At 31.3% G+C, this 17,844-nt stretch overlaps 1 protein-coding gene and 1 pseudogene across 1 annotated transcript in view; both read right to left on the reverse strand.

The window, feature by feature from the left end:
• LOC107495996 (bifunctional dihydroflavonol 4-reductase/flavanone 4-reductase-like) overlaps positions 1 to 947 on the reverse strand; it is a 2,415-nt pseudogene extending 1,468 nt beyond the window's left edge.
• A 14,141-nt stretch (positions 948 to 15,088) lies between these two features.
• The window catches only part of LOC107495990 (dihydroflavonol 4-reductase-like), a 4,517-nt gene continuing 1,761 nt past the window's right edge, over positions 15,089 to 17,844 (reverse strand). Inside the window, 4 exon segments of the mRNA XM_052263170.1 lie at positions 15,089 to 15,531; positions 16,571 to 16,763; positions 16,983 to 17,173; positions 17,635 to 17,660. Of these exon segments, the coding sequence (XP_052119130.1) occupies positions 15,330 to 15,531; positions 16,571 to 16,763; positions 16,983 to 17,173; positions 17,635 to 17,660 (612 nt within the window). The 3' untranslated portion in view covers positions 15,089 to 15,329.

The following is a 17,844-nucleotide window of genomic DNA, read 5'->3' on the forward strand; positions in this document are numbered from 1 at the left end:
TGCTGAGGATGTGAATATCAACCTTCTCACAGTTTTGGCCTTCAAGCATGCTTTCATTATGCCTATTAATCCGTTTGTTGTGGGCTTTATTACTTCATTCTGCAATTCTCCAATCCAAATTTTCCAATTAATCCATATTCAGTGTTCATCAATATTGCAAATTTCAAGAGTTTTACAACTAATTTTCATAAGGTTTTTAGTTAATATAAATAACACTATAGGAAACAAGTTAGGTTGGTCTCGTTAGCTCATTAGTCTATTAAGTAAGTGTCAAAAGTTTGAATTTCGCTTTATACATGCAGCAACTTATTGATCAATGACAAATCTTTAAATAAAACTAAAAAATGTTTCGTAATCAAATCTGTTTTAACTACATTATTTGTAATTAAGTCATCGTATTCGTACGGTATACAATTTATATCAAAAAGTAATTTATGTCATTCAATTAAGAGCTTAATGCTTCATTATCGTGCATTTCAATTAAAATCAAATTCTCTTTCTGTTACAACTTATATTTAAAAAAGACAAAAAAAAAAAGATTAATTATTTCGCTCATCGTTATAATTTTATCAAATTTTTTAGTTAGATCCTTATGATTTAAAATTTTGTAATTAAATTCTTATGTTATTTTTAATGAGTCCCTTTTCTAATATAAACATAATAATTCAGTAACAGTTATTTTAAAAATATTTCACAAATTATCTCTTACATCAAATATAAAAATAATTAACAATAATGACTAAAAAATTTTATTTAATATAGAAGTTAAAATTTAAACTATAAAAATTAAATTAAAAATTTATAAAATTATAAAAACTAACATAATAACATTAATATACCTCAGGATCCTTGGACTCAAAATCCATGGGGTTGGCAACATGGAAAAACTAACAAAGAGATAGCTTGGCCTTTGCACCTTCCAATTCCACTAAATACTTCACCTTCTCCATATTAGCTATATACATAATATTAGTTATATGTAAAATGTCAATTTATACCGATATCTAATTATATATTATCTCTAACGAGTTATAATTCAAATGACATAATCTCTCCATTTTTATTTAAAGATTTTAAGTTCGAGTCTCATTCTTAAATTTAAAAAAAAAATCTAAACATGATCCATGAAACCTGAAGTTGAACCCATGCTACTCCCTCTCTATAGTTCTTGTTATTTTTATTTCTATTTATTATTATTATTATTATTATTATTATTATTATTATTATTATTATTATTTCTTTGGCTTCTTTAGTTGCTGGTAACAATTTAAATAATAGTAGGGGAAAAAGACATATAGGTCCCTAACTTTTTAAATTTTTGACAAATACATCTCTGACAAAATTTAAATACAAAAAAGTCCCTGACTTTAGCAAACGGAGGACAATTTAGTCTTTCCGTCTATTTTCCTCTCATACACCAAACGGAACTGGCTGACGTGGATGAAACGATGTCCAGGTGTCTGTTACGGTGCCACGCTGGAAGGGAAATAAAGTTCGAAGGACAAATAAGTCCTTGACGTCATTTTACAAATAAAGTTTGAAGAACAAATAGGTCCTTTAGAATTTTTTTTTCAAAATTAATAAACTCCTTTCTTAAATTCTCTCATCTACCTCTCTCCATTTTTATATTTCTCTCTACTATATTAGTAATTTGACAAATCAAAATGTCATTTGATTTTTTTTACAATTAAAATATTTTAAATGTAAAAGTATACACATTAAATTATTTTAAATTTTAGATAACAAATGTTAAAATTAATTATTAATAAAAATTAGACTTTTTCATATAAAAATAATAACTAAAAATCTTATTATTTAATTTTTTATCTGCGGATATCTTGGTCTTCTTAGTCAAAAACTTTTGTCAACTTACGACTTTTTTGTAAAAATAGTTTGATTTTATAAATCTTTTGTGTCATGCATAATTTATACTGTTAGAACAAAGTGAACTATAATTTTTTAAAACAAATTATTCTCGTAATGTTATTATGGATAAAAATACTAGTTCTAATATAATACACAAATGCACTAATACTAACTTAATACATGAATGATGCACAAATGAACTAATGCTAACTTGATGCATAAATGAATTGATGCTAACTAATGCCACTGGTATGATGAAAACTGAACTAATGCAATTTAACAAATTCTAATATAATACACAAATGCACTAAAACTGAACTAATGCAATTTAAGAAAAAAAATAGAAACAGAACAAGCCCAATTTCTATAATTTTAATACAAATAATTTAAATTGCAGAGTACAACAAGTTAACTAGATTTTAAATTACAAGCATAATTTTATAAACTAATTCTCATAATACAAACATAATAGAAGCATAATGAAAAAAAAAAATCTCAAGGACCTATTTGTCCTTCGAACTTTATTTGCAAAATGACGTCAAGGACTTATTTGTCCTTCGAACTTTATTTCCCTTCCAGCGTGACATCGTAACGGACACCTGGACACCGTTTCAGCCACGTCAGCCAGTTTCATTTGGTGTATGAAAAGCAAATAGATGGAAGAATTAAATTGTCCTCCGTTTATTAAAGTTAGGGGCTTTTTTGTATTTAAATTTTATCAAAAATGTATTTATCAAAAATTTAAAAAGTCATGAATTTATCTGTCTTTTTTCCTAATAGTAGTAACGAAAGACAATGGTAAGTGAGTGGTACTTCTTTCTGGAACAAATGGTAAGTGAATTCTAGGTAAACAAATAAGCAATTGTTTAACCAAATTATCATCTTGTTTACCAGCATTTCTAAACTTATGTGAATAATTATATATAGAAGGACCACTTGGAAGAATAATCCCATTCAATTCAAAATGAATCAACATTCTTCTTCTTTATCTTTTAGTTTAATTAATTCTCTTCTTTTTCAAGCATCGATAATAACAATCCAAGCATATTCTTACAATCTCACACTACTTAGGGACAAATCTTTATATATCACTTCCATAAGTTTTCAGTAATCCTTTTAAATTTTTTGGTGACTGAAATAAACTAAACAAAGAAAAATAAAATAAATAAAATAAAGAACTATTTAAATAGAGAGATAATCTCGTTTAAGATTATTTTTAAATTCCTCTCAAAGTGAAAGAAGTTTCAAATGCAAAAATTGTAACTTCATCGTCATCTTTAACATAGTATCTGCAACCGTGTTTGCATATCTCATAATCAAACGAAAGTCAACACGCCAATTTCAATGCATGATATCTCTTATTTTGAACACCAATGAATCAATAAATTCAAAACCATCTTGAGTAACAAGATTAAATGCTTCCACACAATCCTTCTAAATTTAATTTGTTGAATTAGTTTTCTAAATGAAGAATTTACTCAATTCCAAGCGTAATTTTAATGGAATATTTCTGGACTACTATTTTTGATATTTACAAAAAATAAACTAAATTAGAATTGAAATTTATATTAAAATTATATATGAAACATATCTCATTTTGGAGAGACAATTATCTTGATAAAAAATCAATAGAATTTTGTTACTTGTATAATTATTTTAATAGAATGATTAAAAGTAGTATAAAATTTAAATTAAATTAGCACTAAATATATATTAATTAAAGTGTCAAATCTCATATTTATTTTTAAATTACTATTTATAGTAGATCACTTTACGAATACTAATATTGTATTTTATGAAATTTAAAATAAATTTGAAATAAAAATTAACATGGGATTATAGACAAGAGTTTGATAACTATAAGTCTTGTCCAAACCTTATCTTTATTTGAAGTTTGAATTAGAGTATCTTGATTTTAATGCACACAGAATGTTGTATATCTCTAGCACGTGATCACATTCTAATTCATTGAGTCAGATCTTTCACTCAACACGTGATCACTTACCGGCATGGAATTTGGCTGGGGAGTAGTGGCTGATTGACTTACTGGTCAACGTGGGACTAAATATTCAATGTGCGTGCTTAAAATCGTAAATTGGGGGTAACATTTGAATTGCAGATTAGTAGGACTTAATTTACAAAATAGATGCCAAAATATGAATAGACGTTAGCTTGGAAAGGGTTTTGCAAATTATAATGATAGTCAGATAATATGATTTGATAATAAAAAACTAATTACCATATATTTTGTATTTAAATAGATACTCTATATGAATAATTAATTTAATGATTATTATTAGTACACGTGGTATATGTTTCGAAGCATATCTGAAATGAATTTATGTGTGAATTGGGTTTGAAAAAGAGATTACAGAAGGTGCAAGGTGACTTGAACGTGATTTGCATCTCCGAAAAATGATAAAGTTACTTACAAAAAATTCCGACCTTATTTAGCCAGAATTTTAGATAAATTTATGAGAATTAGGATCGAAAAATATTTATATTTGGTGGGATATTTATGGTATAAAATAATAATTTAGTTATCATTTTTGTATCTCTTCACTTATAAAAATGGGTGATTATTTTTTTAATATATAAGAAGTTATCCGGTTGGTGATTGAAAAATATTTTTGATAAAGGTAAATCGATTCGAAGAAAGGCAGAAACAGTTTTTCGAAAAAATGTGTGCGTAAGCATGGGATTAGAAGTGATCGACGCGGATTAGACTTCGATTGACTTATTAATCGGATAAGTTTAATCGAACAAGACACTCGAATGAGTGATCGAACGGTTATGGTAGTGAGGAAGTTAAAGGCATTCATTACACGAAAAATTTATGGAAAACGTGTGCAGTCAAGAGGCGGGAACGATTACCAAGGAAAAGGCAATTAAGGCTGTGATTTTTGTAATTAATTGTCAGTTAGTTAATGCAAATTATAAATATTAGAAAGTCTGAGGTAATAAGGGTTGGAATTTTACTTCAGAAAAACACTCAAGCACACTCATATCTCAGAGAATTTCTGAGTCTGCAATCGAGTTCATTTTCTGTAGGGTTCCTTCCATGTTTTTATCTCTTTAATTTATCTTTTATGTAAACTTTATCTTTCAAGTAACTTTATCTTTTAAAGTGTTCTTTATCTTCATTCTCTGATTTACATTTCCGCACTTAAGTTTTTCATGCCAAAGTCCCTTGACATAATCGAAGGCATTTTACTGTTTTCTTTTAATTTTAACGCAAACTTTTTCATTTTCAATTTGTTTCTTTTTTCAAAAATGTTACTTTTTATTCCTTTCTTCAATTTACAAATTTTAGTTTACCTTTATTCTCAATTCCCATTTAATCGAAGATGTTTTGATGCACTTTTAAAAAATTGATACCTGCAAAGAGGAGTAGGTTTCACTCCCAAACCATTAGATATCGAACCACTATCGATTTGCTAAAAATCGACAAAACAAATTGGCATGCCTGGTGGGACGGTTTTAAAAATCGAAGTGTGTCAAACAACTTTTCCAGTATTATTTAGTGTATGCGATTATGAAGTGGAAAAATCATTCACATGGCTGACGAGTTATCGAAGGTGAATGGTGGTTCATCCACCAATGATAGCATACAAGTATCTATGCAACAAGTCGACGTGTCTTCACGCTCGGAGGCTGCAATTGTGACTGAAAGTATAGTAGTTACGACTGTTCAGACTGGAAATGTAAGACGTAACATTTGTCCACGTGGCACTTTGCCACCATATAAACTTCCACTAACCGCTGGCTAGCCTCCTTATGGTCTCCCTCCTTGTTATACCCCACCGGTGGGTGATTTTATTCCGCCTATCCGTTTTGGGAATGCAAGTGGAGCGAATAACACTCAAAATTCACAACAACATTTCGAGTACTCTCGTGATTATAATGTGGGCTCTACTTCGAATGCTGCTAATTCAATGGCGGTATATTGACAACAAGGGGAGGAAAGTCATCATGACTTAGTCAATTTATTGACACAACAAATGACTACAATTCTGAATCCCATGATGGCTGATCATGAATCAAAATTCGAGCGTCTTGCTAGACAAGTCGAAAGGATTGCTCGAATTGTTGACTATGATGAAGGTGAAAGGCATAATGCCAGGGGAAATAACGAAGGGATAGAAAATGTTTTTCAAAATGAAAACAACATTTTAAATCAAGAAAAGCCTTATGTAGTTCCCTGAGGTCAAAATGCTGATGACGTTTTAGCTAGATTACGTGCTAATCATGGCGGCAAACGTTATCAAGTCACTAGAATTGTGGAAGAAGTGCTTAATAGAGTGGGTCTAAGTGTTGGTTTTATGAATTGACCACACTTTGTGTCTGCTTTCCTCCAAGTTGTTCAAATGGTTGAAGTGCCAATAGGGGTGAAGAATCCAAAGATAGTCACAAAGTTTACTGGTGAAGTTGGAGAAACAGCCACTGAACATGTTGCTCGTTATTTGGTCGAGATTGGGAACTTAGCTAATGATGAAAATTTAAAAATGAAGTTCTTTCTTTCTTCTTTGACGAAGAATGCATTTACTTGGTTTCCGAATCTCAGGCCAAATTCGATCACAACATGGAATTAATTAGAAACTGCTTTTCACACTCAGTTTTATCGAGGAAAAATGAATGTAGTAGTTACTGATCTAGTGGCTTTGAAACGCGAAGATGGTGAAACCATCGATGATTATTTAATGCATTTCAAAAACGCTAGAAGTAGATGCTATGTGTCATTACCTAAAAGAGCAACTATGGGGCTAAGATTCTATATGCGCGGGAAATTGCTTAATGTGCATATTCCTTATTTAGCCAATTTGGTCGAAAAGGTTCGTCAGACCGAACTCATGAAAAAAGAGAAAGAGAAGTATAGAAGTGAGCAAAGGTCAAAGAGTAAACCTTTTACTCGAAAAGAAAAGGTTGCGTATGTGACCATGGAGTCTTCAGATGAGGAAGTCGATTTTGAAGCAGAAGTCGATTTGGCCGAACTTGGCCCTCCATATGTTTGTTCTTTACTTAAAAAGCTTTCGAGTAGTGAAAAGTCGAATGATTCAAAACTAAAAAGTGGAAAGAAATACAGTTTTGATATTTCAAAATCTTACCGAATTTTCGATGTGTTGCTTAAAGATAAACAATTAATTCTGCCTGAGGATAGAACTTTACTTTCTGTGAAATATTTGAAAGGAAAGCCCTGTTGTAAATTTCATCAAGCAACAAGTCATTTGACTAACAGTTGTGTCCATTTCAGGGACTTAATTCAGGAAGCAATAATAGAAGGACGGTTGAAATTTGATGATGGCAAGAAGGAAATGGAGGTTGATGTTGATCCCTTCAATGTTGATGCCAGTTATGTAAAGCCATGTTTTGGAGTTAATATGGTTGGCATGTCCTATGACTTCGATGTGACTCTAGACGATTTTGAGTCACAGGTGAGATCTGCATATCCCAGAGTAGGGGATGGTTTGTTGGGCTTTTTGGTTCAGCAAAAAATCAAAGACCGAAACGTATCTCTGTGTCCTCGGTACAATGCTTTTTTTTTATGCCGAAGCGGCAACAATCTTCGAAAAGAAAAGGATGAAGAAAGAATTGGCTCATAGAGAAGAGCAGGCATGACAGAGACAACCGATCCGGTGTATAGAGGGTTCTAGCTCAAAGACCCCTTCACAAAATATGGCTACACCTATAAGCCGATCCCAGGCAATAGGTGTTCAGTGGATTAGGAATTGTCAGGAAATCCAGAGACGTGATCATCTGTATCGACGAAATCCACAATGGGGACATCGAGCACCTTCTCGAAATCAATATCCCTACTATCGGGGTCGAGCCAGGGGTTACCCGAAAGGAAGGGGTGGAAGGAGAAATTTTAATCAGAGTAAGAAACCTCAGTCAGAGATAGGCAAGGAAGTAAGCAAGGGGGCAACGCCTTCTGTGCATTCTCGAATCGTCTTTTCCTCTGATGGAGAGACTTACCCAAGGAAATTCCATCACCTGCAAAGATGGAAAAAGGCAAGGCAATAGCCCAATCCTCAGGAGTCGATAAAAATAAAGATGTCGATGTTGATGAAGAGTATTTTGATGAAGGGGATGATGACATGATAGGGACGATTTCAATCATTCCAACTGAGTACCTTGGGGAATGTGAAAGTAATCCAGATGAAGATTATGATCTGGAAGATGAGGAGGCTTTCTCCTTTATTCGGATTGAAGATGAGCCAGGGTATTTCCCTCGGCCCACTAAAAAACAAATGTCCCATTTACGCCCACTTCATATTACTACCATTTTGAATGGGTTCAAGATAAACAAAGTCTTGATTGATGGTGGATTGGTGGGGCAGCAATCAGTCTTCTACCTGAGAGGATCTTAAGAAAGGTGGGAAAACATCCTGATGATTTGGTTCCCACAAATACTGCTGTAACAGATTTCAGTGGGACTTCTACACCAGCAAAAGGGCTGGTCACTTTGACTGCGAAGGTTGGGTCATCGAAAAGACATTTTGTGTTTGTGATAGTTCCATCAAAGGCCAGTTATAATGCTTTGTTAGGGTGAGATTGGATCCATGGTGTGGGGGCCGTATCTTCTACTGTGCATCAGAGCGTGCTTCTGTGGACTAAGGAGGGTAAACCTGAAATCGTCAAGGCAGATTCGAATTTATATATCGAACAACTGCATGTCAATTTCAGGATGTATAATCGTAAGTTAAAGCCCTTAAATGTTAATCGATCACTGAATCCTTATAATTGTGAAGGGTGCTACTTGTCTTCGAAAGGCCTCTCGGTGAAGCTACGCTATCTAGAGTTGGGTTTTGAACCAACTAGTTGGGACTGTCTTTCTTGAAGATCTTGGAGAAACTGCTCTATGGGTCAGGTTGAGGAAGTTTCCGACTACCTGGTAACTTTATGTAATTACTTAAGTAATTTTTATTCTGTAGAAAATAAAGATGATTCTTCTGATGAAGTTGGATCACATAATGTTAGTAGTCTTTCTAGTAATGATAATATCGATTCAATGTCTTCAGTCAAATTTTATTATAATTTCCCTTCTTCTTGTAATGAAAGTAATGATGCAAGCCAGACTGCCGATTTTATAACAGAGGCTGAAGGTTGTGGTAGGCTTAGAGAAGGGGGGTTGAATCTATGCCTTCCTTTGTGTAGCTGTTATAACCCTTTTAAACAAAACTTTCAATCTTGATTCTGTTTGTACTCAGCAGCGAAAATTTATGAGACAATTTATTTTTGTCTCATGAATATCAGAAAAATAGAACACAGTAGAGAAGAGAAAAGTTAACACCAGCATATATCCTGGTTCGGTTGCCTTGTGCTATGCAACCTACGTCCAGTCTCCTCCACAACAATGGAGGAATTTTCACTATAGTTAAAAGTATTACATACACCAATTTCACACTCAAGTTCTAACCTAACTTGACATTGGCTATGCTAACACCTAACTATTCACTCTTAGTGCTAACCCAACTAAGAAAGGGATACCAAACAGGTACAAGATACAAGACACTTAACCAACCTAAAGAAATTAGAAAATAACTCTAGACTTTTCTCTCAAGTGTATCACTCAGCCTTTTTCCACTCATGGCTTTTACTTGAGCTTTCTCACAATGCATTTTTTCACAAGAAATTATAGAAAGATAAACATAGAAAAGTACATTACAATCAGTAAAACATGAAGGAGATTGACTTCATCGACAGCCTCTTTGCTATGTGCGAAACCAGATTCTCAATCCTCAGATACAGTTCTTCAGTATAGGTCGAATGCTTCTTTGAAAGAAAACATTATCCTAGTAGAGGAACTTCTTTGCAGAACACCACTCTCACACTCTGGTTTTTTCTCCTTGGTTCTGAATGAGCAGGAAGTCTTCTTTTATTCTCCTTGCATGTTGCTGGGATCTTCTCCCAAGGTCAACACCTTGAGCCTTGAGCTTCACCAACCACAGATTCACTTTTTCTCAATAAAACTTAGAGTAGAAATTTTGCTTCTGACTTCTCCAACTTGACCGAAAGTCATAAATCAGTAACCATAGAAATCTTCCCATGGTCAACTTGATCTTAACCATTGAAAAACGACTTGGTCCCCAAGACATGTTTGAAACCGTGGATTCACAGCAGAGAAGAACAGAAACCATCTTTCCTCTGTATCCCATTTCGGATAGAGCAGATAGTTGGAAAGAAGAGAAGAAGATCTGATGCATGCAAGAGGAAATGGGTTACCTTTAACCTAAGCTTGATTTGGTTTGAACTGGTAATTTGATATCTGCCTTTCTAGCTTAATCTTTTTCTTTCTCTCTTCTTTGGTGAAAAGCTTATGGAAGAAGCTCTCTCTCTTTCTCTTTCTTACTTTTCTGAAGCTTGTGATTTGACATGGTCAGAGAGGAGAAGAACGTTTCTTGTGGTGTGAAATCAAGTTTGGAGGGAAATAAAATCAACTCGGGCTTGGATCAGTTTGTGATATGCTTGGCCCGCTATGATTTCTTTTGCTTCTTTCTTTACTTTTCCTTGGGCTCTCAATTTTGCTTTCATCCTACCACCTCTTGTTTTATTTTCCATTTCATTTGGGCTGCTCAAATTAATTAAGGCCTACAACATAATAATAAATGATTAGTAATATATACTCATTAATTAATTAATCAACACTAATTATTTATTTTGGCAAAAATAATGTTTGTCATCACTAATTAATTTAGTTAATTTTTTAACTCAACAGAGGCTCATTGTGTAGAAAATCAAAGTAATGTTAATGTATTGAATAATCAAGTTTCTTGTATTTCTGATGATATTATTGATTTTACTTTTGATTGCATATATGATCTAGAACCATTGGGTTTTGAGAATTATTCAGTAAAAGATGATGATCATTATAAAGGGTTTGAATCTCAAGATCCCTTGGAGGAAATTAACCTAGGGACTTCGGATGATGTTCGAATTACATATATATGTAAAGATCTTGTTGATCCGTTTCGAACTGAGGTCTTTAATCTTTTACACGAGTTTAAGGATTGTTTTGCTTGGGATTATCATGAGATGTCTGGTCTTGATCATTCACTTGTAAAACATCGATTAGCGCTAAAACCGAATGCTAGACCTATGAAGCAAACTCCTAGACGTTTTTCTCCTGAAATTAATGAGAAAATCAAAGAAGAAATAGAACACTTGATTAAGGCAAATTTTATTCGAACTGCACGCTATGTTGAGTGGGTTTCGAATATTGTCCCAATAATGAAGAAAAATGAGAAGTTAAGAGTATGTATCGATTTTCGAGACTTGAATAATGCTACTCCAAATGATGAATATTTCATGCCGATTGCAGATATGTTGATTGATTCTGTGGCAGGAAATGAAATTCTCTATTTTATGGACGGTTATTCGGGATATAACAAAATCTTTATTGCAGAGGATGACGTGTCCAAAACTGCTTTCCGTTGTCTTGGAGCGATTGGCACTTATGAGTGGGTAGTTATGCCTTTTGGTTTGAAAAATGCTGGTGCAACATATCAGCGCACAATGAATGCTATTTTCCATGAGTTTATTAAAAAATTTATGGAAGTCTATATTGATGACATCATGGTCAAGTCGATTTCGGTGAGTCAACATATCAACCACTTGAGGAAAGAATTTGTTACCATGAGGAGAAAATGGTTAAAAATGAATCATTTGAAATGTGCTTTTGGTGTATCGGACGAAAATTTTTTGGGTTTTGTTGTTCATAAAAAAGGAATTTCCATCGACAAAAATAAGACAAATACGATATTGGCGTTGTCTGCGCCCAAATCGAAGAAAGAAGTACAATCCTTTTTAGGCAAGGTGAATTATCTTCGAAAGTTTATTTTAAATCTGTCAGATCGAACTCGAGTGTTCGCATCTTTAGTGAAATTGAAAAATAATTTGCAATTCGAATGGACAACAGCGCATTAGTTGGTGTTTGATTCGATTAAAATTTATTTGTCTAAAGTCCCGATTATGGCGAATGTTCGTCTATTTGAACCCTTGAAATTATACATTGCAGCATCTGAGAGCACTATTGGGTGTATGTTGACCCAAGATGATGAAAACAGGCATGAGCGAGCGGTTTACTACCTTAGTCGAGTCTTAATTGATATCGAAACAAGGTATTCTCCAATCGAAAAATTATATTTGTCTCTATACCATGCTTGTATGAAATTAAAATGTTATATGGTGACAAAATCGGTAAAAGTTATTGCACAAACTAATCTAATTAAATATATGTTAAGTTTTCAAATGTTACGTGGACGAATAGAAAAATGGATGCTGGTATTAATGGAGTTTGATTTACAGTATGTACCAGCCAAGGCTGTAAAAGGACAGGTCATTGTAGATTTTCTTATAGATAATTCGAAAGATCTGAATGACCAGGGAGCAAATAGAATCGATATTGAGATCGATTATTGAAAATTATATTTTGATGGATCGAAACATAAAGATAGTGCAGGTGTTGGAATTTTAATTATCTCACCAGAAGGAATTTCGTCAGAATTCTTATTCGAATTAAAATATCCTTATTTGAATAATGTGGCAGAGTACGAAGCTTTGATTTTGGGTCTTGAAATATTATTTGGTAAAAGAACTTTGGAAGTTCAGATTTTAGGGGATTCTCAATTGGTATTAAAGCAGTTATCAAAGAAATTTAGGTGCAATAATGAGATGTTACAGAAGTACTTATTAATTGCTTGGGAGTTGTTAACTGCTTTTCGAAGAGTTTCTTTGGTTCACATTCCCAGAATCCATAATGAAATTACTAATGAATTAGCCCAGATCGCTTCGAGATATAGGATTAGTCCAGAAACTTTTAAGAAATTGGCTAGTGCCCATCAAATTTTAGTGCCAGCAAATGAAAGACAAGTTTTATGCATAGATGAAGTGGTAGAGAGAGAAAGCGCAAATTTCGAGAGACGTATCGAGTGAGTTAGTATTAATGGGGAGTTTAAATGATAATTATTAATGATTTACGAATTTGAGATTTAAATTTGGATTAAGTGTTTCATCTTCTGATAATGCTATCAAATGTAAACACGTTAATCCAAGAGAGAAATTTATTGATCGAAAAATATTTTTGATAAAGGTAAATCGATTCGAAGGAAGGCATAAATAGTTTCTCGAAAAGGTGTGTGCGTAAGCATGGGATTAGAAATGATCGACACGGATTAGACTTCGATTGACTTATTAATAGGATAAGTTTAAATGAACAAGACACTCGAATGAGTGATCGAACGATTATGATAGTGAGGAAGTTAAAGGCATTCATTACGTGAGGAATTTATGAGAAACGTGCGCAGCTAAGAGGCGGGAACGATTACCAAGGAGAAGGTAATCAAGGCCGTGATTTTTGTAATTAATTGTCAGTTACTTAATACAAATTATAAATATTAGGAAGTCTGAGGAAATAAGGATTAAAACTTTGTTTCAGAAAAATACTCAAGCACACTCACATCCCAGAGAATCTCTGAGTCTGCAATCGAGTTCATTTTCTGTAGGGTCCTTCCATGTTTTTATCTCTTTAATTTATCTTTTATGTAAATTTTATCTTCCAAGTAAATTTATCTTCCAAGTGTTCTTTATCTTCATTGTCTGATTTACATTTTCGCACTTAAGTTTTTCATGCCAAAGTCTTTTGACATGATCGAAGACATTTTACTGTTTTCTTTTAATTTTAACGCAAATTTTTTCATTTTCAATTCATTTCTTTTTCAAAAATTTTACTTTTTATTCCTTTCTTCAATTTACAAATTTTAGTTTATTTTTATTCTCAATTCCCATTTAATCGAAGATATTTTGATGCACTTTTAAAAAATTAATACTTACAAAAAAAAATAGATTTCACTCCTAAATTATTAGATATTAAATCACCATTAATTTGTTAAAAATCGACAAAACACTCCCGTTATAACATTATAATAGTTGTTGATCGATAAATAACATGAGGTAATAGAGTGACATGACTCTGTCGAATTGGATATGTGAATTTATTATGCTATCTTAAATGGCCAAATCTTTAATGAGTCCATAATATTAAATTATTTGGACTAATGTACAAACAATATACTTGAATTGTTTCGAAATTGACATAAATATCAATAGTTGAGAATTGAGATAGTGGTGAATATTGGTGATTATTTTTTTTCTTTGAAACAAAAAGTTGAAAATAATAAAGTGGAGCATCAATAAAAAAAATATTAAATAAATAAAATAAATTAATATTTTTAATCATTTTTGTAATGTCATCAACAATCTAAAAAATTAAATATCATTCTACTTTTTGTAATTTTTAATTGACTTGTTGACTATTTCTGCAATACTTATTTTTTATTTCTGAAGATTCTGTTATTTCTTTTTAACTAGGTGTTCCAAATGATAACAATAAAACCAAACTCACCAATATTCTATCAATTCGACTGTACGATTGACCTTTGAACCACGTAAACTTACGGTGATTCAGTTTTATAATCATCAGTTCCATATTCTATATCCATATTTTAAAGTCTTTCGCTATTGCTGTGTTAATACACTAGCGCCTTTCCTTTCTTTCAACAGCACGATCTTATTGAAGTCACCCATATAGTAAAGAGAAACTTGACATATTCCCAATAAAAAAAATTCAACTCTTCCCACACAGCAAATTTCTCCTCCCTTGTATGCACACCATACACCAAACAAATCGCACAATAAAAATTATTGTTTGTCAATTTTCCTTCTATACACAACCATTTCTCTTATTTGTAACAATTATTCAACCTAAATATCATAGCATCCCACATGATTAAGAAACTTCTGGAAGTACTTTCCGTTCCCACAAATTTCTGATCCATCGCATCATTACCCCAAAATTGCACTACATCAAATTTAGTAATCACCTCTTTCTTTGTCTCTATCAATCTTAACATATTCATATTATTGTTATGCTTAAATTTTTTATCATTCTTCATTTTCCAACATCCCCTAAATCCCTCACATTCTACGAACTAAAATCGTTTAAAAACTTTATTACACACCTTAGTCTGATTTTTGGTGCGGTTCAATTTTTATCTTTGGTCGGATAGCTAATTAATTTTGTTGTTTTTTCTTAATAATTATTCATATTCACAATTAGATATCATATAATTATTCATATTTTTTTATTTTATAATTTAAATTTTTAAGAAAAAAAAATTGATGAGAGGTGACATATACAGGAAAAAGAAAAAGAAGGGAGAGTTGATGGGAGATATAAAATTGCTCAACCACAATATAGAAATAGTTCAATATAACATATAAGTGATACTCAAAATCAAACAGAGCATTTGCCATTTGGTGACTTGTTGAAAGACAACCCTGACTTCTTAAAAACCATGATCAAGAGCACAAAGATATGGACTTATATTTATTCATTTGTGTGTGATATGCCATTTATTCTTGTTGTCTTTGCCTCTTTGCAGTAGTTTTAATAATATTAGGAAGGATCACTTGATATCTTTGCATGCTTCATCATCATTTTCTGGAGTTGCAAGTTTATTATTATTAGGAAGGAGGCCTTTTTCTCTGCATGTGTCAACTGCTCCAGTGTACATGTTCTCTAATGTGTATTTGAATTGGAAACCCAAATCTTTGATCTTGTTGGAAGAAAATCTGATAAGCTCCAATTCATCTGGAATATTCTTGAACCTATAATTCCATTGTGCTCAAATTATACCAACATTCACTATTTTTTCCCCCAATGCACGTTGTGATTAATATATATACATCAATTAAATTTAACACTTATTATTTGTATATCAAAAGTCAACCATAATCAACCACGATATATACAAATATGTATTTTACATCTCATAAAAGATTTTATCGTATTACTATAAATAAATTTGATTATCACAAAAAAACCTTTAATTATTTGTTTATTGCAATTCTGATAGGTTTGATAAATATTTTTGTGATATTTATTATGTAAAAATATTTTTAATTTATCTATTACGTTCAGTATAATTATATAAAAATAATTTTATTTATTTATTATATTAAAATATTTTTATAAGTAGTCTAGGAAGACGAGATTTAGTTTTTGGACACTTAATTAAGTGGATAAGTAAAATAATTACTCACGTGACAACCTGAACATTTTACCTCTTTATTAAACATCATCTAAAATTATTAATTGTCAATAAAAATAGTTATAAAGTTATTTCGTATAATTCTCATGATTAATTATTTAATTAAAAAATATGTAAAAATTGGTATGTATAAATATACACAATATATAGCGACTAATTTAATAATTAATTTTTTATATACACATAATATATTTATATACAAATTGAATATTAACTTATAATGTGAATATAGGTGAAAATTTATATGCAGTTGTTTTATACATGAAGTTGATATTTAAAAATTATTAAATAATTTAATTAAATTGTTATTTAATAATTTTTAACTATCAATTTTACATAAAAATAATTATATGTGAGTCTTTATTTTTTAAATAATATAAACTTCTTACTCAAGTTTGGCACATTTAATTTGTCATTACTTTAGTAATTCATTTTTCTTTTAGCTTTAACTGTGAAACTAAAGATACCCTTTGAGAAAAAAAAATCAGTAATTAAGTTAAACATTGCTTATTAGTTAGAAATCAGTTAAAGTATACAACTATACATACAATTAATTAATTAATCAACGTAACAAAGCATGATGTGATATTTCTTACGTTGTGGGAACATTGTACTCTGGATATTTTTTGTTAAGAAACTTTGCAATCTGATGAATGGTGGCATCACATGCAGAGCAAATGTACCTCCCTTCAACTTTTGGCTGCTCGAATAGAAAAATGTGAGCACGACAAAGATCATCTAAGTGCACAAATTGCCCTTGCTTTATGATTGAATAATGTGCCTCATTCCCTGACAATTTAATCATTAGTATCACTCCATCATATAATCAATTTTTTCTCTATTAAATTCTTTATACAATAATAAAATTAAACAGATCATCTTTAAATTTTTCTTTCCAAAGAAGGAGTGTTAAAATTTAAAATATAAGATTTAGAGTTTAGAGTATTTTATTTTTTGTTCTTTTTTTTTTCTACTTTTAATAATATATTAATTTTTATTACGATGTACCTGTGATGGGTGAAAGAGCAGTAATAAGGCTAGGTGGCATTGTTGGCATAATAAAAGGGCCAACTACAAGAGGTGGAATAATTGTGATGAAATCCATGTTGTGCTCCTTTGAAAATTTCCATGCTTCTTGCTCAGCAAGTGTCTTAGAAACAAAATACATCTAAAAAAAGAAGCAGAATATAAAGTTGAGACTCAAGGTGATTTGTTATAAATATAATTATGCTATTAGCAAGTAATTCCTAGATAAAATTGCAAATAATCCCCTTCTACATTTTAGGTTTGTGTAATTTTTTTAGGGTAAAGTATTAAACTGGTCCTCTACGTTTGGACGTAATTATGTTTTAGTCCTTAAGGTGTAAAGTATTCTATTTAAATTCAAAAAAATTTTATTTAGCATCAATTTAGTCCCACAATGAGATCAAAGTTAAATAATTAATGGAATGTCCTACATAACAACAGTACAAAAACAAAATCGATAATTTGGAGAACAAGTACAAGCTCCAAAGGCACAAAATCAACCGTGGATGCATCAATACGTTTATTTATTATTTTTCTTATAATATAAATAAAATATTTTCTATAGAACTAAAAAGAATGATAAATAAATGTATTGAGGCATCAACGATTTATTTTGTGTCTCTGAAACTTGTACTTGTTCTCCAAATTATCGATTTTGTTCTTATAGTGTTGTTATGCAAGACATTCCGTTAATTATTTAACTTTGACCATACTGTGGAACTAAATTGATGTTAAATAAAACTTTTTTGGATTCAAATAGAATATTTTAAATCTTAAGGACCAAAATAGAATTACATCCAAATATAGAGGACCAATTTATTATTTTACCCAATTTTTTTAATAT

Source organism: Arachis duranensis, chromosome 6 (genome assembly GCF_000817695.3).
Source record: "Arachis duranensis cultivar V14167 chromosome 6, aradu.V14167.gnm2.J7QH, whole genome shotgun sequence".
Lineage (NCBI taxonomy): Eukaryota > Viridiplantae > Streptophyta > Magnoliopsida > Fabales > Fabaceae > Arachis > Arachis duranensis.